Genomic DNA, 21,523 nt, shown 5'->3' with positions numbered 1-21,523 from the left:
TTAATTTACATTCGTGGAATGCGGGAATAAATATTTAAGACTGCTGATAATGATCTATAACAAGTAATGCATCGGAAATGTGGGAGAAATACGGCGCTGTGTGCAGTTCGATTAATCCCTGCCCATCATCGGGCCAATTCTGGTAGTACCCAAGCTGGAAAAGAGTGTTGTTCAAATACCGCGGAACCCCAATGTCGTCGAGTCGCTGGCGAACTCGAGGATTAGACGAAACTCGAACAAAGAAAACGTAGCGGCGCTGGGTAGTGTAGCTTTCAAGCAAGTCAACAAGAATTCGTGCCGCCAGAGAATCAATACTTGTCATGCCATTAAGATCGAAAATGATATAGGGAACAGCATTAGCGGTTCGAGAGGCATGGCTAGCAGGATGTGCAACAGTAGATCCATAATTCTCCACTCTTCGCAATCGGGCACGAAGATCTTGACAATTGGTAAAGGTAAGCGGCTCAGGAATTTTGACAATCATGCAACCCTCGACTTCTTCAAGTAATTGTTTGTTGAGCCGGGTGAGATTGCTGTCATTGAAAAAGTCAGGAGAAAACGAGATCGACGTTGGGATGTCAGCATCAGTATATTGATCGGTGCCTGGTTCTCGTGCCAAAATTTGAATACGCAGTTTCGCCAGGTGCTTGATCACTCTGATGAGAGAGAACACGAGCCCAATGGCGATACCAGCCTCCATGGAGAAGAAAAGCGTGACGCTAACTGTGAGAGCGAATGTGATGATCTCCAGCCACCCACGACTGATGACGTGAAAGTACACTTCATAAGGGGCTTCTTCGATGAGGGAAATACCAATCACCGCTGAAATCACCAGAAGAATACATTCGGGGACGAAGTAGAAATATTTGAGGCATCCCACAATAGCAACGAAGGTGAAAAGCCCCATAAAACCCGCCAGCATGGTTGTTTTAGCAGTGATGGCGTTGATTTTCAGTCGACCATAACCACCGAAGGCCGGTAATGCGCCGAATACCAGGTTCACAAGATTAATGAATCCAAGTGCAACCAATTCACGGTTAGACAGAATCGGCAAATCATAGGTCAGGCCAAGCAGCTTTGACGCAGTGGTACTTTCGAAGAAACCAAGCATAGCGCACATGAACCCCAGCGTGGAGAGTTGCCTTGCCAATTTGAACTCGTCACGAGTCAATGGATTGAAAAGCGTGAGCAGCTCCAGGTTCTTAACCTTCCCAATAATGTTGATTCCCTGCTTATCCCAACGGTAATGACCACAAAGTACAGTTGCAGCCACAAACACAATCATGATTTCCGGGAAGTAAACGGCGTATTTGTACTTGGGATGTTTTCGAGCTAGTTTAGCGGCCCGCTTCTTGAGGGAGCGAATAACCATAATAATGATGAAGCCAGTTGCCAGAATTTTGAGCGAAAGCGATTTGTAATGCTTCCAATAATGGAAAATGAACATCAATTTCGAGAAGGGCGAGTGAATATCCATTTGATTAGGATCATCCGATACTTCTTCCAAAAGTTTTTCAAGGCCAAGCATTACCACGGTGGAGTTGATACACATAACGATACCCACACCACAAATGAATCCTTTGAGAAGCAGTGCCAGTAACACGTTATCTAGGAAACCAAAGCGGCCAAGGCCAAACCCAAGTAATGTAGCCCCCAGCACGAACGTAATGGCGCAAACGAACGTGAGTGGGTCCTTTTTCGAATGGTGCAATAGCGGCTCCACTGCTTGACCCACTACCAAAGAGATGGGAGCTTCAGGCCCAACCACCATCTGTGGTACACTTCCAAATACCACGTAGATCAAGGGGGAGATTGCTAACGAGTAAAGACCCAGTAGCACGGGGACCTTAGCCAAAGTAGTAGCATAACTAAGTGCCAACGGAAGCTGAAAGAACACGAGGGTAAGCCCACCAATTAAATCGCCCCAGAAGCACAGCCACAGGTACAGAGGGATCCACAGAAGACAGGGAAGATAGTAGGGTAATATCTCCCCCCATGTGAGTTGCTGGATCAGCAGACTGGTGGTGGCGTGGTAAAGTGGTGGTTGGGCGTAGCTGATCAGCACCAAGTCCTCTTCATCCGTGGCTCCATGAACCGCCAGCGGACCTTGAGTGGGGATGAGAGGTGTGCGCTGATTAGATTGGCGAACCTGGCGGAGCGGCAGATTCAGCAGAACTCGGTGTTGTACGCGGCGGACGGGATCTCGTGGAGAACGGGACGGAGACAGCGACATTTCGGGGAGTGTATAGGGAAAACCACGGTTAGTTCCGACCAAGCGAGAGAATTATAGCGTGGATAATCGCGGCGGAGGGTAATTCAGGTAGGTGGCACGCCCGTGGGAGTGAGATCAGCGTATGTGGGTGTCGCCCACAGCCAAGAGTGTCTGCCAGTGTGGGGAGTGCATGGAAGCACGTGGGAGTGCAGACAGCAGCTGATTTGCACCAGCGACATCAATTGATAAAATAGTGACAGTGATTAAGCCAATTTGCGCTACAATATCTACTGAGATGAATGCATCTATCATTACATTGATGTGTTTTGAATAAATTATATGAGACTGCAGAAGTAGCTTCAGTGTGAGCGGATGCCAAGTAGACGGCTGTGCATTCTCTGCAGCCAGGCGGGTCGCAGTCAAGAACTGCTGACCCCAAAGTTCGGCAGCGGTAGCGATGCCATGTCGATGTCGGGGAGAGGTAGAAGTTGGTGGGTAGGTCCCGGTTGAAGCGCTAGAAGCTCACGGTATTGACGTCTAAGCTCAAGCTGACGTGGAGGTATGGGTGTCTCGTCGTAGTCGTCTTCGTCATCGTCGTCATCATCGTCGTCGTCATCATCATCATCGCCGGCGTCAAGATTAGCCGGCAGCAGTGATTGTGGATCTCCTACCTGATGAGGACTTGTCGGCATGGATAGCGCTTCCAGCTGTCTCCTCAGCTCTCGCTTACCTGCTACAGTACCCTTATCCCTTTTGAGCAACTTCATATCAGCATCGATTTCGTCGGCGCTGAGACCAACACAAGTGGTAAGATTGGCACCAGCAAATGGTGCCGTTGTAGCGATAGCATTTCTGATATCCAGTATTTCCACTGGGTTTTTCGCCGCGTAGTCGTTATCCAAATCAGTGTAGTGAGGATCTCGTGACCTGGCCAAAAGGTCTCGAACACTCTCCGTCGCCGTCTGTTCAATAACCTCATGTTCAGGCCGATCACGTAATCGCGCCATATGCCGTGGAGTGAGTTTGCTCCGGTAATACTGAACAGCCTTTTCGTGCTTTGGCTGATGGTAGTTAACATCGTGATATCGATTGTGGAGCTCATACAACTCGCTCACGGTGTCATCAATGAGCTCGCGTCGATAACGGCACATTTCTCTGTAGTATTGCATCCACACGATGTCTTTGTTGGCTTTGGCATTAGCTTCGACAAGATTTATCTGGTAGCTTTTCTCATTCTCCGCTGCTCGTATCAGCCGCTTATGAGCCGCAAATACTTGGTCAAAGAGGTAGGGAAATGGCGGACGTTGTAGTTTAACTCGCTTTCGTGTTGACCCTCCTATCTCAGATGCTGGTTGTTGTGATATGTCATCGAGAAGAGGGTCCATGTCCCGAGGCAGCTTCAAGTTGGCGATGATGCGGTTTAGCTCACGTTCATACAGCCCCAAAGTATCGAAATTGACGGTATTATCGAGGATTGCTCGCTCAAAATGTGTTTTCATGGCCAGTGCTGTTTCGCTTTCCCGCAGACAAAATTGGTTCCACTCCTGCTCGTGGGCAACGGTTTGGTTTAACGCCTGATTCACCATATCAAGCATTCGACTAACCCTTTGCTGACGGACTTTGACATATTCTCGAGACAACTGGGAAAATTCAGTGCTGAGCTGCTTTTCGAGGCTGGCTAGCTGGTCCGGCGCCAACAGCGTAAGCAGCGGTAAATCTTGGGGAGAAAACGGGGCAAAATCCATATGTGTATTTCGCCGACGCTTTTAGAATTTTATAACAAAGATATCGGGGGTATAGCTGATGATAATGCTCGTCGCTGTCTCGGCAATCGCTAATTCGCAACCAGTGCGAGTGGAACATTGGCACCTACCGTAAATACGAAATTAGCGCTTTGACACCGGACACTCGTCAACTACACAAAATCAGACTAACCAAAATGATTTGATGTTTCGAGCATGAGGCAATAACATAGATGTAAAAAATGTTTGATTTTGATTCGAGGTAGTGACCTATCACGTCAATGGTAGCGTCATCGCCGAAAGTTGGCGGACACAGCCTACAATAAACAGTGTTACACAATTAAAAATTCTTCATAAACATGTGGCATAGCTAACTAACGATCTTCGGCCCATTCGTTTTCCCGACGAATGGCGGCTTCTTCTTCAGGGGAGAAATCGTTGACGATGTTGAAAATACGTCTCAATTCCTCGGGCGACTTGCCACGGATCATCTCGGCAACGATCTTGCACCCGGAGTCCAACAACGGACGGATGTTCAAGTAGTTGGCCGCGAGAATGATCTCGTATAACATTTCTTGGTCGACCTTCAAGAAGTTCTTGTCCCATTCGTCGACGGGGGCCAGCTTTCTGGCGTCTTCATCGTCGTCGTCGGGGAAGGGGGTGTTCTTGTGGTGTTCACACCATTCCAAAACCTTCAGTAACACGTTGGCTCTGACATTAGGGGTGGGAATTTCAAAGTCCTCGGACAACCCGTCGGGGTTCAAGTCGCTGATCATGTTCTTGATCAACACCAGCTTCTCCGCGACCTTGACGTCCACGGGGAACTTCTCTTCATCAGCACTGATGATGATAACCTTGGGTGCAGTCGACATTGGTAAGGGTGAGGTGTGGGAAGGCTGGAGAAGGTGTGCGAACTCAAACTAATAGACGCGGACGACGATGAATTATAGGTGGCTAGCGCAGAGAAATCGCGTCATCAGCCCAATGCTACGCAGAGCTTATGGCTGCCATTCAAATCATACGACAAGGCACTCTGTGAAGATTTTTCATTGGGTGACGTGTTAGGTGATACCTCGTAACGCGGCACCGTCGGTCTCATTGTATGGTTAGGCTTCGTCGATTGTATGAATGAAGGACGCTACGATAGTTTCGAGCCTGCACATTCACAGTGAACACCTATAGCTACTAACTCGTTTGATGTCTACAGAACAATTGTTCATTGAACGCACATGCCTAAACCATAAATTTTTACTACATTTAAATTTCCTCGTTTGAAAATAGTAATTGGTAACCACTTCTTATTCTTTCCTTTACTGGCATTATATATTTCTATGTTACTCAAAGTTAGAGTAGATACCGGCGCTAAAGTCGTCTAATTCTTCGGAGTCGTTTAATGTGTTGACGTAGATGTTACCCGTCAATTCTTGATCTTGGGCTTGGCCCTGGGCTAAGCTGGCAATGAACCCTTCGAGCTGGTCGTCGTTTTCCAACTCCTGCTGGTGGACTATGTTATTGTTGTCCGCCATCACGCCCAGTTGCACCGACAATTGGGCCAAGAACGTCGCCAACTTGAACTTTTTGTCGTCGTTGCCAAACAAGGGAGGCGGCGCATCTTCCGCCAGCAGCATCAAGAGACTCGAGTGTCCCATGGCGCCTTCACCCAAGTTCACTTGCAAATTGTACTGGAGAGTGGCCAACATGTGGTGGATCAACAGCTTAAACAAGCCGAGGCAGTACACGTTGTCCAGAATGATCAGGGTCGTCTCGTTGATGAGCTTGACAAAGCCCAGGTCGGGCCGGTCCAACTGGTCGATCATTTGAGGGTTGGTGTTGGCCAACGTTTCCATTAAGTCATCGTAGGCAGTGGGAAAAAGCAGTTGCGTCATGTCGGTGGCGGGGATGTCATCGATGACTTCCAGTAACAATCGCAGGAACTCGCCAATAGCCAATTCCAGCTTGGGCTTAATCGCTTCAAACCTCGCCTCCACCAACGGTTCAATAGTATTGGCAATCTGCTTCCAGCCCTTGTTCAACAACCACCATGACAACAGCAAGTATGCTTGTTCGGTGACGTAAGTGTCTTGGTTGTCGCCTTGAGGCGGTTGCAGCGGCTTCACCCCCGCCATTTGGATGGCGGCTTCCAAATACAGGCGTCGGGCTAAAATGTTAAGCTGAAGTCTCGTAAGCAAAAGGAGCGCCGTGATCAGATAAGCAAGGGTGAGAGTGCGAGTGATGGTCTTGATCTTAAGCTTTTGCCACAATTCGGCCTTCAGCATGTTGACGTAGGGTTGCAACTTGGTGTCGGCTTTGTCAAGCAATTGCAAGTTGTCCTGGGTCAAGCTGGCCGCGGTAGACAGCGCAGCGGTGGCGTTGCTTACCAGCGGCTGCTTCTTGACCTTAAGCGCCTGGGTGATTACCTCGGTGGGCAAATAGTCGGACACGGGCGTTGTAAGCACGGGAAGCAACGCTAAAATCGTGTAGTAACAGTCCTGCTGTGTCTGAATGAACCGCTGCTTGATCTGCTGTTTGAAGATGAGTTCCTGTTTGAGCGAATTCTGGAAGTTGCGGAACTTTTTGATCACCAATTCGTTGACGAGGAAGTACGTCGAGATGGCCACCGACGCTGCCACAATGATCTTGCGCTTGTGGCGCTTGAAGAACGCTGCCAACGATGAAAACACAGGCATAGCAACGGGGGTGGGGGGGCGGTAATCAAGCGGGCCACCAGTGTCTGTGGGGTGAAAAGATAATGCCCTCGGGATACGTGTGGGGGATGGTAGCGCGGCGCGCACTGGACCATGTGACTTTGCCCCCAACACTCCCACTTAGTGCCGTGGCCCTGTCGCTCTCACTAGTGGTCTCGTGACCGCCCGTGCCGAGCCGATCCCCGGTCAATATTTCAAGAATCAGTGATTTTAACGATGGTGGGGACACGGCGGCGGTGGGGCTTAAAGCGGGGGTTTAAAGGGGCTCTGAGGCAGACAGGCACTGGCGTGATGTCTGTCATTTGTTCCCCATGTGTTCAATGCTAAAACAGGGCGTGGAATGTGTGTTTTGAATCGCGAGAATTGGTTTATAGCCACCGGCCAAACCCGTGTTTTTGCCAGCGAAAATTAGGTTAGTTAAGTTTACAACAATAGCGTCACGCACCCACGTCCGGAGACCCCAGTCCCGACTCCGGGCTTGGTTAGAGTCCTTGTCACTACATTCCCTAACTCTGGAATGCGTGCCGTTGGTAAATACCGCTAGGCATTTCTCTTTGCGCTAGGGTTGCGATGACCCGGAAGATATACGTTTAGCAAACTGGGCACCAATTGTCACGTATACTTTCCCGGATACCCAAAATCAATCATGTTCTGGTGGGTGGTGGCAGCAGCCATGGTGCTTGCAACCAACAGCGCACGCCGCGATAACAATGACGCAGCCGTGGTGTTCACTGTGTATGCCAGCGACACCGGCGACCATCCCCTGCTCACCATCCCCGTTAATGTTGGCTCTAATGCCCAAGCATACCGGTGGGGATTGCTGTTGTCGCAGCTGGGGCTCTTTGTCGTCGATCCACTGATCCAATGTCTCGATGGTAAGAACAAAGCGCCCTGCCACCAGTTACCTGATACGGGGTATCTGTACCTGCCGCTGACTCTGCTCACGTTCTCAAAGCAGGAGAAGTTCAACCAAGGACCGTTCAAAGGGACATGGGCTCGCGATAAGTTTACCATTGAGGACCAAGTGTATCACGACTTTCCCCTTGCCGTGCTCAAGCAAATCCCCGATGACTTTGTCCCCGCCTTTGGCCTTGGTCCAGCTTCAACTGCCGGCAAAAACAACTACCCGGGGCCTCTGGTACTGGACAATAACACTGTGCTCGGAAACCTCAAGCAGCGCCTGGTGATCCTGCGACAGATGTTTTCTCTATCAGCAGACGACAACCCCGATATCAATGGATCTGCTCTGGCAAACTGGACCCTCATCTTAGGGGGTGTCGATTTGGCTCGTGTCGAGTCGTCATTTGTTCGCCTCCCACTTGAGGTGAGTGATGATGTCTATCTGGTGCTTAATGGGGTGGATATTAGCGATACCCCAATTCTCGCTAAGGCGTATAAGCTCAGTTTGTGCTACCAATGTCGCAGCCACTGGCCTCTAGACGCATACTCAGCCGTCGTTGCCGCGGTATCCCGTTACACTAACCTCGCCTCAGACGGACTGTTCGCCTGCGCCGATATTGTCAACGTGACCATGAAATTGGACTTCGGCGGGGTTGAGATGCCAATGGCTCTCTCGGCTGTTCTTGCTACAAACGACCCGCAAACATGTCAGGTTCGCCTCGACTCGTCGCTGTCGGCAATTGCCTTAGGGTTGTCGGTATGGCGATATCTCATTACGGTAATCGACTACGAGACGCTGATTTTTGCCGTCGCAAAAACCAATTTCACCCGTAGCAGCCGCCGTATCGGCGCCAACATCCCTTCACTCATTGAGGGTAATGTGCCCTTAGTAAAGGGGTTTGCCCCGGGTAGTCGCCGTGAAAGTGCCGGCCACACTCGCCTCATGCCACTGTTTGTGCTGTTTGGGTCTTGGCTCCTATTGGTTGTGTTGCTAGTGCTGTAAGGAGTAAGGAGGCAACTCCAACCTTCACTGGGGCCCACGGGGGCCCTGCTCCTATCAAGTAGCGACGTGCATGGTGCAGTTCAGCAGTGTGATGGATACCGGAAATAACCATCGCACATCCTCAATGGATTCAAATACTCTGGTGGTTAAAGCGTCCAGTGGATGGGACCAACTGCCCTACCACCAACCCAGTTGTCCCGGCGATGGCGCACCGCCCCACCACACCCGCATTAATCTTGCCAACGTTGTAAAGCTTACGTCGCACGCCAACGCCCCGATTGGTGAGTATCGAGTTTAGAGCCCCGGCATTGCCGCATGCACTATACCCACCCAGGCGACGATAATAGCACATTGTCGTTGGAACGTGGGCACGGCACCATGTGGGGCTGTTTCCCGTCACACCGGTTAAATTTATCATATAAAACCCAATCTCATCCCTCTATTTAGTTCTCTATCATTTTCGCCATGCAATTGTTTCTCTGGTTGCTCGTGGCCGTGGCTGCCGCCAAAACCATCTTGTTGACCAACGATGACGGCTACTACGCCACCAACATTCGTGCCACCTACTACAAGTTGAAGGAGGCCGGTTACAACGTCATTCTTGTCGCCCCGGTGGTGCAGAAGTCTGGTAACGGTGGTAAGTTCGACTTGCCCGAAAACACCACTTTGCAACGAGACGGTGAATTCGGCTACGTCAAGAAGGGTGCCCCCTCGTGGGACCACGAACCCGATGACGACCACATCTGGTACTTCAACGGTACCCCCGCCTCGTCGGTGGCGTTCGCCTTGTCGTACTTGATCCCTCAAAAGTTTGGTAACATCTCGGTTGATTTGACTGTGTCTGGTCCTAACGAAGGTACCAACCTCGGCCCCGGTTTGTTCTCGATCTCTGGTACCATCGGCGCCGCCTACAACTCCGTGTACCGTGGTGTCCCTGCCATTGCCTTCTCGGGTTCCAACTCGAACAACTCGCTCTACACTGACGACCTCGCTTTGAACGACACCAAGTCGCCTGCTACCATCTACGCCAACAAGGTCGTCGAACTCGTCAACACCTTGTTCGCTGCCCTGAACAGAACCAAGCAGCCCGTGTTGCCTCTCGGCTACGGTGTTAACGTCAACTTCCCCCCTGTCGGCCACGAAACCGGCAGAGGCTCCAAGCACGGTGGCCAAGAATGCTTGGACCCCAAGTGGGTCAACACCCGTATCACCGGCAACGACACCTTGATTCCCGATGTCAAGATCGAGGACGGCAAGCCTCCTATCTGGAGCCCTAAGGCCTACCCCGGTGTCGAAGTGTGCATCTTCGGTGACTGCTCGTACCCTCTGGAACAACACATTGTCGAAAAGTCCGACAACTGCTCGACTTCGATCTCGTTGTTCAGCATTGACTACGACGCTGACACCGTCTCTCAACACGCCTTCGCCAAGGTGCTTACTCCTATCACCGACAGCAAGGACAAGAAGAAGGATGACAAGAAGAGTGACAAGAAGGACGACAAGAAGGGCAAGAACGACAAGAAGAACTAGCTTCGCGCCTAAAAGACTATATTGATACCTATGAATAGATGAACTAATTTCTACCACTAAACGCATAGTCCATCTTTCGCTCGTATATAATTATAGCAAAAGCAATGGATTACTGCGGGGTAATTGCAGTTTTGCTTTCGCTAGTGGTTACGCTCACTGATGTATACAAAGAACAATGGTTAACCGCCTCGGATAACCTAATTGCTTTATCAATTTGTCAACTTTTCATCTATTTTTCATAAATCTATCTTCTATTATACAGTGAGTTATACCAAGAAATCGGTTTTGTCCATGGTGTTGGCTCTCGAGAACGAGGCATATCTCTGGAAAGGGTCGTTACGTTCCAACTCGTATTCGGGGTTTTTCGCTTTACGGTTCTGACGGCGCAAATGTACCCTTTTCATCCACTTCCAGAACTCGGCACCGGCAAGGAACAAAATGGTAAATGCAAACGCTAACCCCCATTCGTAGCCAATGGGGTCATGCAAAAACACCTTGTCGTTGATAACAGGGATGTAGATGACGGGGAAGACGGTGGCGAACCCGAAGATCACCGACCAGAATAAGAACTGGTTCAGCCACAAGTCAATGGCGGTCTGCTTCCACCAAGGGTTGTCGGTGTCTTGTCTCATGTAGAACAACGAGTTGGTGGGGTGGATACACTCCCACGCCAACAAAAGGGCACACCACGTCATCACAGCGAAGGAGCCTGAACGACCCCGGAACACCAACCCACAGTTTTCGCCAGAGCCAGTGTTACAGTTGTGGCCCAAGTTCCCGTCACCCTTGCCATAAACAATGACGACGAAGTTCAATAAGCAGCATACGGCCATCCAGAACCCGTAGGCAAACATGTCGATAATAACCTCGGTGGTGAAGATGCGGTGGTTGGGCGGCTTTTCCAAGACATCGGCCAGCGCTTGTTCTTGACCTAAACCCATGGCAGGGAAGCACAGCGTCACTACCAAAATCCAAAGCACTTCGACGGGAGATAAGGGGAACACGGAAAATCCCAGGGCGTCAATAAACGCAAGCCCCACCATCAAGTAGATGGCCTGGGCGACGTTTTCAGCAAGCAATTGCAACACGAACTTTTGGATGTTCAGACTCATACGGCGGCCTTCTTCAATGGCATTGAGAATCAGGGCAAAGTTATCGTCAGTCAACACGATATCGGAGGCATCCTTGGCCACGTCGGACCCGTTCTGGCCCATAGCAATACCAACGTCGGCTTTCTTGAGCGAAGGAGAGTCGTTGACCCCGTCACCAGTCATGGCACAAAACTTCTTTCTCCGGTGAAGAGCGTCGATCATCCTCACTTTGGTTTGGGGGGCACAGCGGGCAATCACAAGCGGCAATACGGGCAAAGCGTCGATTTCGTCATCAGTAAAAGCGTCAAATTCCAGGGCTGTCATCACCATCACCTTGACCACATCATCGGAGTAGTGGTACAAGTTGTGAGGCAAAATACCAACTTCTTGTGCGATGGCACGAGCGGTCCCAGGGTGGTCACCGGTAAGCATGCGGACATTGATCCCGGCCTTGTGGCACGCTTTGACGGAGCCAGCAGTCTCTTCACGAGGAGGGTCGTAAATACCAATCAATCCCAAAAAGGTCAAGCCAGCTTCCACTTGTTCTCTTTCCTTGGTGTCAACGGGTTTATCAGTAATGTCACGAGTAGCAAACGCCAACACTCTTAAACCTTGGGACGACAACGCGTTCATATTATCTTCAATGGTATCGACATCAGCCTTTTCCAAAGGTTTAAGCTCGCCATTACCATCTTCGCCGTACCAGGAGGTGCAGCAGCCCAACACGCGTTCGACAGCGCCTTTAGTGTAAACAATGGTGCGCGAGTCCTTAGTGTAGATGGCCAGCATCCGCTTGATCAGGGAGTCAAATGGGTACTCCGCCACGTGTTCGTGGTGTTCTTGGGCAACCAAATCGTCCCGGCCGTAGCCAAGACGAGTGCAGAACACCTGGATAGCGATTTCCGTAGCGTCACCATGAGCTTTGTGTTCGATCTCACCATCGTCATTTGTGACGGTGTGGAGCTTAGCGATGTTGGCAAGCGTCGCCGATCTGAGCCACTGTTCAAATAAAGCAGGAGTCTCGTGGTTGGGGGTGAAATCGATTTCTTCGTCACAGTCCCGAATGTATTGCGGGGAGTAGGAAGCGAAACCAACATCACCAACCTCAGGATTGAACGCTTCGTTGGAGTTGCTAACGTGGTAAGTACCCACCAGCGGAATCCACACTTTCTTAGCAATCATTCGCCCTTGAGTAAGCGTCCCGGTCTTGTCCAGACAGATATCATTGATGCCCCCTAAGGCTTCGAGGGAGTCAAGTTTACGAACAATGACGTTCTTCTTCACCATCACCTGGGCACCAACGGCCATGGTAATGGTAAGCACAACGATAAGCGCCAGGGGAATCATTGAAAGTGCCACACAGATAGCATAAATGGCCACTTCCTTGTTCACTCTCATCTTTTGCGAGCCCATGACGACAATGGCGAATACCACGGCCACCCAGAAAAGGAAAATGGCTAACCAGGCTAATTTCCGTTGCAATGGGGTACCAGTGTTGACGCCAAGCAAGTTACCGATGGCATTGACGATAGTCTTGGCCCCGGCTTGAGCGTATTCTCTCTTAGCAGGTTTGCGGCCGTCCAGGCGGTCAACGCGCTGGATGATGCCGCCTTCGCCTCTAAGCAGCTGGGCGATTTTACCGATTTCGGTGTGGATACCTGTAGCCACAACAATCCCTTGAGCGCGGCCTTTGGTGACGACCGACGACGAATAGGCCATATTGAGTCGGTCGCCAACCGGCACGTCCACCAGATAGTCTTGGTACACTTGGGTGCAGTCTTTGACCACGGGGAGCGACTCCCCCGTCAAAAGCGCTTCGTCAGTTTCGAAGTTCATGCATTCGGTGAGCCGTAAGTCGGCAGGAATGGTATCGCCAACATTGACGTAGACCAAATCGCCACGGACCACTTCTTCAGCAGGGATGGTGATGTCGTCACCTCTCATCACGCGAGCAGTAGGACTACTCAACAGTCTCAACAGGCCCATAGTCTTCTCGGCCTTAAGTTCTTGGATGAAACCCACAAACACATTAAGACCAACGACAAAGGCAATCACCCCACCAGAAATCCAGTCTTTGATGGCGAATGCAATCACCATGGAAATGATGAGCACAAGGATCATGGCGTTCAACACCTGGTGGGCCAAAATCGAGGTATAGGAAATCTTCTGGTCGTCGCCAAGGGAATTGGGGCCCTCGGCTTTGAATTTGGCTTCGGCATCTTGAGGAGAAAGCCCCAGTTCGGTGTTGGTATGGAACACTTGACAGGTTTGCTCAATAGTCAAGCGGTAAGTGGCGATCTCGTCGCCGCTGATGGAAATTTCCAGCAGCAGATCAGTATGTCTTTTGATGGTTACATCATCGTGGTGTTTCTCATTCATGACGGGTGTGGAGACATTGACATTGCGGGGGGTGGCAGACTATATATAGCTCTCTGGATCTACCCGAGTGGTTAGAATAGCCAAGAGTATGGCCAAGAATCTGGCTGCAAATCCTGCACATATTTCTTAGATAGTGCAAGTGGGGGTTGTTGCTGGGGGTCACGTGGCGCACGTGCTCAGCCCATATGCAAGACAGACATTAACATTATCTTACGAAGGTTAAGGTGCAGACACCGCAACCCCCAGGGGTATCACGCCACCAATTTAGATGATGGGATGACGAAGCTGTCAACTTAACATTGGGATTACTATCTCATCGGCAAATGAGTCGTAATCTTTCCCCCCACTGTCACGTTGGTCTTGATCCCGTGGCCGCATTTTCCCCTCCTCAGTAGCGCCGTACCAGTCCATTGAGGCGGACAATCTCTAACCGTGGCTCAGCATTACGAGACCCATACCAAGAGCTTGGCATACTTGGCGCGACACGTAACATGACGCAAACGACAAAGGCAAGTTCGTCTAGAACGTTCTACGGATATCACTAGTCTCCATTTACCATCTCTAGTCTTCCTTGTAAGTTGTCCCGCGGTTGCCCCGTTTGTTTTCTCATTTCTGAATCTGTCGTAAATTTGGTGCAAGATCCTCTCTGCTTTGGGTCACCTGCATTGACACAAGCACCACCGAAGCTCGGCACCACTTCTCCTCGCTGTAGGCGAATTTCTACGTGCTTCTCAGTATTGGGGGTGAAAAAGGTGATGGAGTTTTCTATTTTTATGGCCAGTATCGGATTTTTAATGAAAGCTGTCAGAGTTTTTCCGCACAACATTAAGATTTTCTGAGACAGACGTCGTGTGACTCCGGCCTCAGCCGTGTCTGAAAGTCGCCGCCGAATGCGGAAGGAGTGGCCGACGACCCGCAACCTCATTAATGTCGACAATGACCACGTTGCTGCCCCCGCTTACCATTCTAAGCCCCGCACGTGGAAACTGGAAAGAAACCGTTGGCATCGCTTGTCACTGCCCGTACGTCAAAATCATTGCTTGGCCGAAAATGGCAGGGGGTGATCGTGGTAGCGCTCACAGTTGATCGCACCCTCGCCCATGGTACTCCTTTAGCCATCGCACCAGCGCTGCTACTGTTAACCGCTCGCCCCTACGCCACCACCATTGTCCCTTTCATGCGTGCCCACCGACTCAAGTCTGTACCGTCGCTCGAAGAGTTCCTCTTCCGCCAGCAGGTCCGTTCCGTGTATCGGGACCTCGTGCGCACTGTGTACAAGTCTCATGAGCGGAAAGATCTTATGGACTACGTCCGCGGTGAATTCAGGGTCCACAATAACAATACCGGCCTGATAATAGCACGCAAATATTTGTTGAACAATGGCATCAATCAAATCAACCAGATGTTGCCGCAAGCAGGTCTTATCTCGACAAAGAAATTTGCCAAAATAGAGTAAAAGTGGCACGGGGTGCCTAGGGTTTCTAATAGAATGGAACATTCCAAGTGAGAAATGTAACGTTATATATACACAATTAGTGCAACAGCGGCGCCGACTTTTCGATGGTTTTGGCCAACACTTCCACCGTCTTGCGGTGCTCGGGGGCCAACTCCTTTTTGATATCGTTCAACGCCGCTAATTGCTGTTGAGTCCAGTTTTGTTTGCGGAGATCGGCTAACGTCAGGTCGATTAACTTCTTCACAGCATCGTTAGGTTTGCGTTTCAAAAGCATCCCCACCAACTTGGTGAACTCAACAAATCTATAAAGGTTCTGGTTCAACTCTCCGCTAAGAACATCCTTAGGCATGGTCGCCGCAATTTTGGTCAGGTTAAGATTTTTGTTCAAATAGTTGAGACACAGTTCCACCTCAGGCTTCTTCGTCGAAGACTGACTTAACTTGAATACGTTCAAGTAGTACTGGAGGAGCAACTTGTCAAAGGCAGTAGCGGCCTTGTGTGATCCCATCGCTTTATTGAACAACTTGAAGTGCTGAGGATCATTGGTGTAAGCCACAAGATATTGTAATGCCCACAATTTGACATCAGCGACATTAACATTGTTAGTCATCTGCTTCAACTCATCTAAAGGTTCATCGAAGGTACCCAATTTCCATTCACTGATGAAGTCACGGTTGTCCTGGTAATTCATATCCAATAAGTTTTCATAATTCACCAAGCGATCCAAAAAGAACTTTGTATAACTCCAATCATTGGTGAGAAGCGATTGTCTCACATTCATCAAGAGAGCATACACCCGACCAATGGAACGATGCATTCTGTCACCAAATCGGATGAACGACTCGAGCTTGGTGTAGTTACCTTGGTTAAACCCAGTAGCAATACATTCAATGACTTCACTTTCAGCGGTAAGGTAAAAGCGATACATGTCGTTGAAAATCTTGCACGAATCCTTCAGTGGTTGCGCCCACATTGCCAAGTGACCCAAAGTTTCGTGCTGGACCATTCTGATGGAAAGACGAGTGTAAAAGTATTGGATAGAGCTGCCACAGTTCAATTGGTTGTAGAGCTTCAACAACCAAAGAAGCAACTTGTGGTTGTACTTGTCCGTCTCCACCAAGTCTTCTAAGATGCAAATATTTTTGATGATGTTCTGTGGAGTAGAATCCTTTTGAAGATCAAGAATGACTTTTAGAAGTCTTACTTCATTGACAGGATCCAGGTCATACTCCACCAGTTTAGCCAGTAATGATTTCGACAACTCTTCAGCAACATCGTCAAACTTTTCACCCGCCAAATACTTGAATTTAACTTCGTTGACTTGAGCCACAACATTGGAAGACTTTTCCTCGAACTTAGGATGAATCTTGTATCCTTTCAAATCGTTCACACAACAAAGCTTGGATTTCATTGCATTGAAGTATTGTTGAACTGCCGGATCTAAAGGTTTGTCAAACACTTTGGCAAGTTCCACTTTCGCCAAAAGGTTGTTGCGAGTAGGCTTTGAGTCAAGATGTTCTGCGACTTCGTCGTACGACATTCCGAGTTTCTTACCCGACTCAATCAAGAGCTTCGTCGAGGTAAAGTCCTCGAATTGACTGAGAATCAATTTACAGTAGTCAAAAAGCTGTTGATCAGCGTTGGCTTCTTGCAAAATGTTACGGTATACCACCATAACATCGAAATTCACGGGGCTGGAAGTGACCGCAGCTACCACCTTATCCGTTTCTCCATTCATCGCCCACAACTGAGCCAACACATATAGTTCCTGAGCATTTTCATAGCCCAAATCTTCAATCAAACGGAGCGCTAATTGCTTGAACAAGGGAATTTCCTTTTCAGTTGCATCGCCCAGTTTGAGAATGAGGAGATACGTGAAAGCGGTCCAATACTTAAATTCCCTCAGCAGCTTTTGGTTCCGCTGTAAGTTCATGAAGATACGGTTCCACAACCGTGGCAGGTACTGGTGTGTGGTGAGAGTTTTGTTCAACCAAGTAGTCCCCAACGATTCGGCAGTGGGGTAACGTTTCATGGCGTTTTCGTAGCAAAGATTGGCTTCACTCAATTTACCCGCTTCGACAAAGAAATCGTACATCACCCCAATCGTTTTGGTGCAATTGGGGTTCAGATCCCGAAGCTTCAACATCTTGGTTACCGCATCCTTCTGCTGGCCTTGGCGGAACAAACAGAGGTTCTGCAACGCCGGATAGTACGGGCGGTTAGGGAACCGCTTGATCCTTTGGGCAAGAGCCTGCTGGGCATGGGAGTATTGGCCCTGATCGATGAGGTCCACTAAGTCGTCGTCCATAATTTTCGCGTGAGACAGATCGGCCCCACAACTACTACAACGCTAACAGCATACGGCGAATCGTACCAGTTAACCGTAAAATTATGTCCCTAAAAATTCGAAACAGAGGCAACTTATAAGTGCTTTTTGCCAATGGTTTAGAGTTATGTTGCACTGTTCTCAAAGCATATTATCGGCACCATAGACATTCCGTATGCTCGAGTGATAGTCGCGTATAAATCAGGTTAAATACAAGAGGAAAGAATATCAATAAACTTGTATTCTCTAATGTTGAGGATGCTATATTAAATTATATTCGTTAGAAATAAAATGAGGGTCAAACAATCGCTCTCAGAGCGGAGAAAAGTACTCGACAAACACATCTTCGTCGCGAAGACGTGCTCCTGACTCTAACTTTGCCGAAGCCACTGCGCCGTACACTTCCATGAGCAAGTTGGGGAACTTTTCCAAAAAGTAGTTGTAGAACTTGTCAGGTTTCGTCATCTGACGCTGAAGCTGTACCGGCATGTCGGCAAAATGATGGTACTTGTTACGGATAGCACGCAACAAGTCCAGAAGGCGCTCATTGAGATACTTGCGGTGCTTGCCCAAGTGATCTAAAAACGCCAGATCGAATTTGGCGTGCCATCCGGTGCCAATAACTGCTGAAGCATGAGATTCCAATTGCTGAAGAAGTTCGGAAGGCGGATCACGCCGTTCCAAATCAAATCGGTCACTGACCGCCAACAAAAATTGAAGACGACGATCACACAGCCAGAATAGAGGGTGAGCCAAGATGGCAGTGGTCGTAGGCCGGTGGCGGAAGTCATGATGAATCATCAGGCATATCAAATCTTCAGCTTCGAAACGATCACGTGGGCAAGTGATGGCAAGGCGGCTGACATCGTAGCGGCCATTGACGATGTTGGCTTCACGCATGTAGCGGTCGCCATAAGGGTGAGATCCACCAGTCAAAATGTAGTAGTAAACACAGCCAAGGGCAAAGATGTCGATGGCCTTTGTGAGACGCTTTCCCTTTGCGGGCACCAGGTCCGCATGTTCCAACAGTTCCAACGCCGTCAGCGAGTTGACGCTGGAAATGGTATCAGGGGAGATTTCACTGAGATCGTGGTTGAGCAACAATTCAGGGGCACGCCAGCCGGACGTTCCCAGAGCCGCATGCTGAGTGGTGGCTCGGAATGACAGCTGGTCGGCGTCAAGCTTTTTACAAAGACCAAAGTCAGAAATAAGCAATCTCACCGGCGGTTCGTCGGGAAGCGCCTTTTTGCGATCACTCACAAGAATATTCTGAGGCTTGATGTCTCGATGGACGATCTTGAGCTGGTGAAGATGGTGGAGACCCAGCGCCAATTCGAACAACGTAAGGTTGACATTGCTGAGCACTGCTCGCCGTTTGTTGGGTTTCTCAACAATGTCCTCAAGCAGACACATGCAAAGCTCGAGAGCAATGTAGAGGAACTTCTCCAGACTCAGTGTTTGCGAGCAGTAGTAGCGAACAACATTTTCGTGATCGTCACTTTCTTGCAAAAGGCGTACTTCATGACTGGCAACGTCGTAGAAATCTAAAAGCATTCGTTTCACCGCTACCGGGCGGTTTTCAAACATCCCCTGGTAAACCACGGTACCATGACTACCGTAGCCCAAGATCTTGTCACTAATGACTAAGTTGTTTTCAATGGGAAGACTCTTGGTTGCTTGCATCGCGGTGGTGGTTTCCTCTATTTCGAGGAAGGCTTCTTCATCATCGCCACCGTTATTTTTGTTGATGCGACGGCCACCACGTTTACCCCCACGACTTCCACGCTTGCGTTTTTTCTTGGGGGCATCTGCTTCATCCGCAGCCTCCAATTCAATCACTTCAATGGTATTATTTTCGGAGACAGCTGTGACCTTTGGATCTATTTTCACTGACTCTTTTTTCGTGATCTTTTCTTCCGACAAGAACCCTTTCTCGGAAGTCTCATTTGTGAGCACTGCAATGTCGTTTTGTGCCTCTTGGTCAAACTGGGCCACTCCATCCATAAGCGGGGTATGTTCTTCATACTCGACCACGTAGCCATAATCGCTCTTATCGTCGATCGCTCGCCGCACCAGGCGGAACAACTTCGACGATTTGCCGAACGTCATTATGAGTACAAACAAAATGAGCAACACCACCACATCCTCAATCACACGTTTGAGGATCAGCAGTCCGAAGATACGACGAATGGGCTCCAGAGTCTCAATAGGGTCCACCGCCGCGGTCACTTCCTCAGTTACGCGAGCATCAGGCACCCCCCATCCCAGCATCGAGTCGTCCTCCGATGAGAACTTAATGCCGCCACCGATAATGTTGGGAGTGTCAGTGGTAGTGGTGGTGTCGCGTCCATCGCCGATAGCGGCCACCGGTTGAGCCCGCGAGCCAAACCTCTGCTGAGGCTGATAGTTCGTGGCTGCGGTGAGTAAATGACACTCATGGAGCCCCAGAACGTATGCTTCGACGTCAGCGTTGCTCAGGTTGCTGAGGTTGAAGTTGAAGAGGCGCTCGCGGTCAAATGGGTAACCTTGGTTCATCTTCAAGAGGTCAAGGGTGTACGGAGCATATTCGGCGGTTTTGATGAGCAGCGGGTAGTTGCCGTACAGCATGGCGATCCACTCCATGTTGTTTGCGGTTTTCGTCAAAAACACTTTATCACGAGCGTAGTTATCGTCGTCAATCTGGGGCAGTGGATGAGGGAGCATCACGTACTCGCCAGTGTTAGCATTGTGGAAAATATCGAAGATAGACACAGCGATGCCTGGCAACTTGCACCCCCACTTTTCCCGGTTATTGTAGGCTAAGAGCACTTTGTCGTAAAAAGGGTAAAAGTAAGAGTTATCCGCCAGTTTACGGTTCTGGAGGATGAGGTCGTTGTCGATATTGTTAGGACCCCACTGGGAGTAGGTGACGTTCCACACCATTTCCGAGTTGTGCTTGTCGGCGATGGTGAGTTCGAATGTGGTTTTGCCAATGAGGAACGTGTCTTGGGCCAGCCCCAGCTCGAGTTCTATCGGGTGGTGGGTACGGGGGATGGGACACTGTTCCGAGTCGCCAAGGAGCGGTCGTGTGTGGCCCGTGTGGACGTTCACCTCGTACAACAGCGTCGTTCTCAGCCCGGTATAGATTTTATTATCATCTCGAAGCGAGAACGGCAGAGCCATCACTAATTCACGGATCAGCGTCGGGATCTTGTTGAGGCCAAATTTGGGCGTAAAATAGTACAACAGACCGTCCTGGTACGGTTCGACAAACCACAAAATCAGCTCTTTGGTCTGGTTACTGTCGGCGGTGCGGATTTGCACGAGGGGCTCTTCGATCGGCAACGTCCAGCGAATAAATCCGTGCTGGCGGTCGATCCCGTGCAAATTGCCGTCAATATCGCTGACGACAAGCAAATTAGCCACATCACAATCGCCAAGGGAGCGGCCGGAGAGCGGAAGGATGCCCGAGGTCTCTTGTAGCGCCGGCGGCGCCATTTCCTGGGCCAGCAGCGCCCCCCAATTGCTGGCAGCGCCGGCGGCGTCTATTCGGAGGCACCAGGCCACCGCCCACGCCACCACAGCCATCACAAGTGGGATCTGCATGGTCGTTGAGCGGGATCAATCTCTTCGGGGGGGAAATAAGTATGGAGGGGGGTGAAGCAAAAATTTTACTTCGGTGCAGGAGCGGCGCGGGCTAATGGGGGAAAATAGGCCTGTGCGATTATGACTGATTTTTATTAAGGTGGAGGCGAGGCTTATGGGCGACTATGGGGTACGCAACCGCTGGGCACAATGTGATAGTGGTATTGTTGTTGATGTCTCTAGGTGGAGTGTCGTGCGTGGCTAGAGCATAACTCCAAAAAAAAAGGTAAACAAGCGGGCATCTGCAAACCTCTATATCCAATGGTAAAAAGTGTCGGTTGGTCAAACCATAAAATGTTGGTTCGTCGGTAAGGAAAACTAAGGGTGATGGGGGGACCTCTCTTTCGGCTAGGCTGGGCATCCCGGCATGCTGAGGGGCAAACTTTAGCAGCACGGTGACGAAGTGGTGCGGTGATTTGATTTGCTTGAGCGTCAACCGTTGGATAACCACTTGCGCTTACGTAATACCACCTACAACACACATTCCGGCAGTGTCTAAAACAAAACACATCTACGGCCCCCGCCCACCCAGATTAGCGGACGGGGGGAGGGGAG

At 49.9% G+C, this 21,523-nt stretch overlaps 9 protein-coding genes across 9 annotated transcripts; 2 read left to right on the top strand and 7 right to left on the bottom strand. All coding sequences in view use genetic code 12, as the record gives it.

Moving 5' to 3' along the window:
- Nucleotides 1–34: 34 nt before the first annotated feature.
- On the bottom strand, nt 35–2,233 carry DIURU_002337 (uncharacterized protein; the record flags this gene model as incomplete). The annotated part of the gene is made up of 1 exon (XM_034154977.1): nt 35–2,233. The coding sequence occupies one exon, from the start codon at nt 2,231–2,233 to the stop codon at nt 35–37; it is 2,199 nt and encodes a 732-aa protein (XP_034012753.1).
- A 398-nt stretch (nt 2,234–2,631) lies between these two features.
- DIURU_002336 (uncharacterized protein) lies at nt 2,632–3,957 on the bottom strand (the record flags this gene model as incomplete). Its single annotated transcript, XM_034154976.1, has 1 exon — nt 2,632–3,957. One exon carries the CDS (start codon nt 3,955–3,957, stop codon nt 2,632–2,634), a length of 1,326 nt encoding a protein of 441 aa, XP_034012752.1.
- Nucleotides 3,958–4,328: 371 nt separating this feature from the next.
- Nucleotides 4,329–4,826, bottom strand: SKP1 (SCF ubiquitin ligase subunit; the record flags this gene model as incomplete). Its single annotated transcript, XM_034154975.1, has 1 exon — nt 4,329–4,826. One exon carries the CDS (start codon nt 4,824–4,826, stop codon nt 4,329–4,331), a length of 498 nt encoding a protein of 165 aa, XP_034012751.1.
- A 462-nt stretch (nt 4,827–5,288) lies between these two features.
- PEX3 (Pex3p) lies at nt 5,289–6,641 on the bottom strand (the record flags this gene model as incomplete). Its single annotated transcript, XM_034154974.1, has 1 exon — nt 5,289–6,641. The coding sequence occupies one exon, from the start codon at nt 6,639–6,641 to the stop codon at nt 5,289–5,291; it is 1,353 nt and encodes a 450-aa protein (XP_034012750.1).
- A 664-nt stretch (nt 6,642–7,305) lies between these two features.
- On the top strand, nt 7,306–8,562 carry DIURU_002333 (uncharacterized protein; the record flags this gene model as incomplete). Its single annotated transcript, XM_034154973.1, has 1 exon — nt 7,306–8,562. The coding sequence occupies one exon, from the start codon at nt 7,306–7,308 to the stop codon at nt 8,560–8,562; it is 1,257 nt and encodes a 418-aa protein (XP_034012749.1).
- Nucleotides 8,563–9,027: 465 nt separating this feature from the next.
- On the top strand, nt 9,028–10,092 carry PHO100 (Pho100p; the record flags this gene model as incomplete). Its single annotated transcript, XM_034154972.1, has 1 exon — nt 9,028–10,092. The coding sequence occupies one exon, from the start codon at nt 9,028–9,030 to the stop codon at nt 10,090–10,092; it is 1,065 nt and encodes a 354-aa protein (XP_034012748.1).
- A 266-nt stretch (nt 10,093–10,358) lies between these two features.
- On the bottom strand, nt 10,359–13,562 carry ENA2 (Na(+)-exporting P-type ATPase; the record flags this gene model as incomplete). Its single annotated transcript, XM_034154971.1, has 1 exon — nt 10,359–13,562. One exon carries the CDS (start codon nt 13,560–13,562, stop codon nt 10,359–10,361), a length of 3,204 nt encoding a protein of 1,067 aa, XP_034012747.1.
- Nucleotides 13,563–15,094: 1,532 nt separating this feature from the next.
- DIURU_002330 (uncharacterized protein) lies at nt 15,095–17,326 on the bottom strand (the record flags this gene model as incomplete). The annotated part of the gene is made up of 1 exon (XM_034154970.1): nt 15,095–17,326. One exon carries the CDS (start codon nt 17,324–17,326, stop codon nt 15,095–15,097), a length of 2,232 nt encoding a protein of 743 aa, XP_034012746.1.
- Nucleotides 17,327–17,656: 330 nt separating this feature from the next.
- IRE1 (bifunctional endoribonuclease/protein kinase) lies at nt 17,657–20,929 on the bottom strand (the record flags this gene model as incomplete). Its single annotated transcript, XM_034154968.1, has 1 exon — nt 17,657–20,929. One exon carries the CDS (start codon nt 20,927–20,929, stop codon nt 17,657–17,659), a length of 3,273 nt encoding a protein of 1,090 aa, XP_034012745.1.
- Between the last annotated feature and the right edge of the window lie 594 nt (nt 20,930–21,523).

This window comes from Diutina rugosa, assembly GCF_008704595.1.
Source record: "Diutina rugosa strain CBS 613 chromosome Unknown scaffold10_size284702, whole genome shotgun sequence".
Classification (NCBI taxonomy): Eukaryota; Fungi; Ascomycota; class Pichiomycetes; order Serinales; family Debaryomycetaceae; genus Diutina; species Diutina rugosa.
Note: the sequence above shows the minus strand (reverse complement) of the source record. Positions and strands in the feature narration are given on the sequence as shown.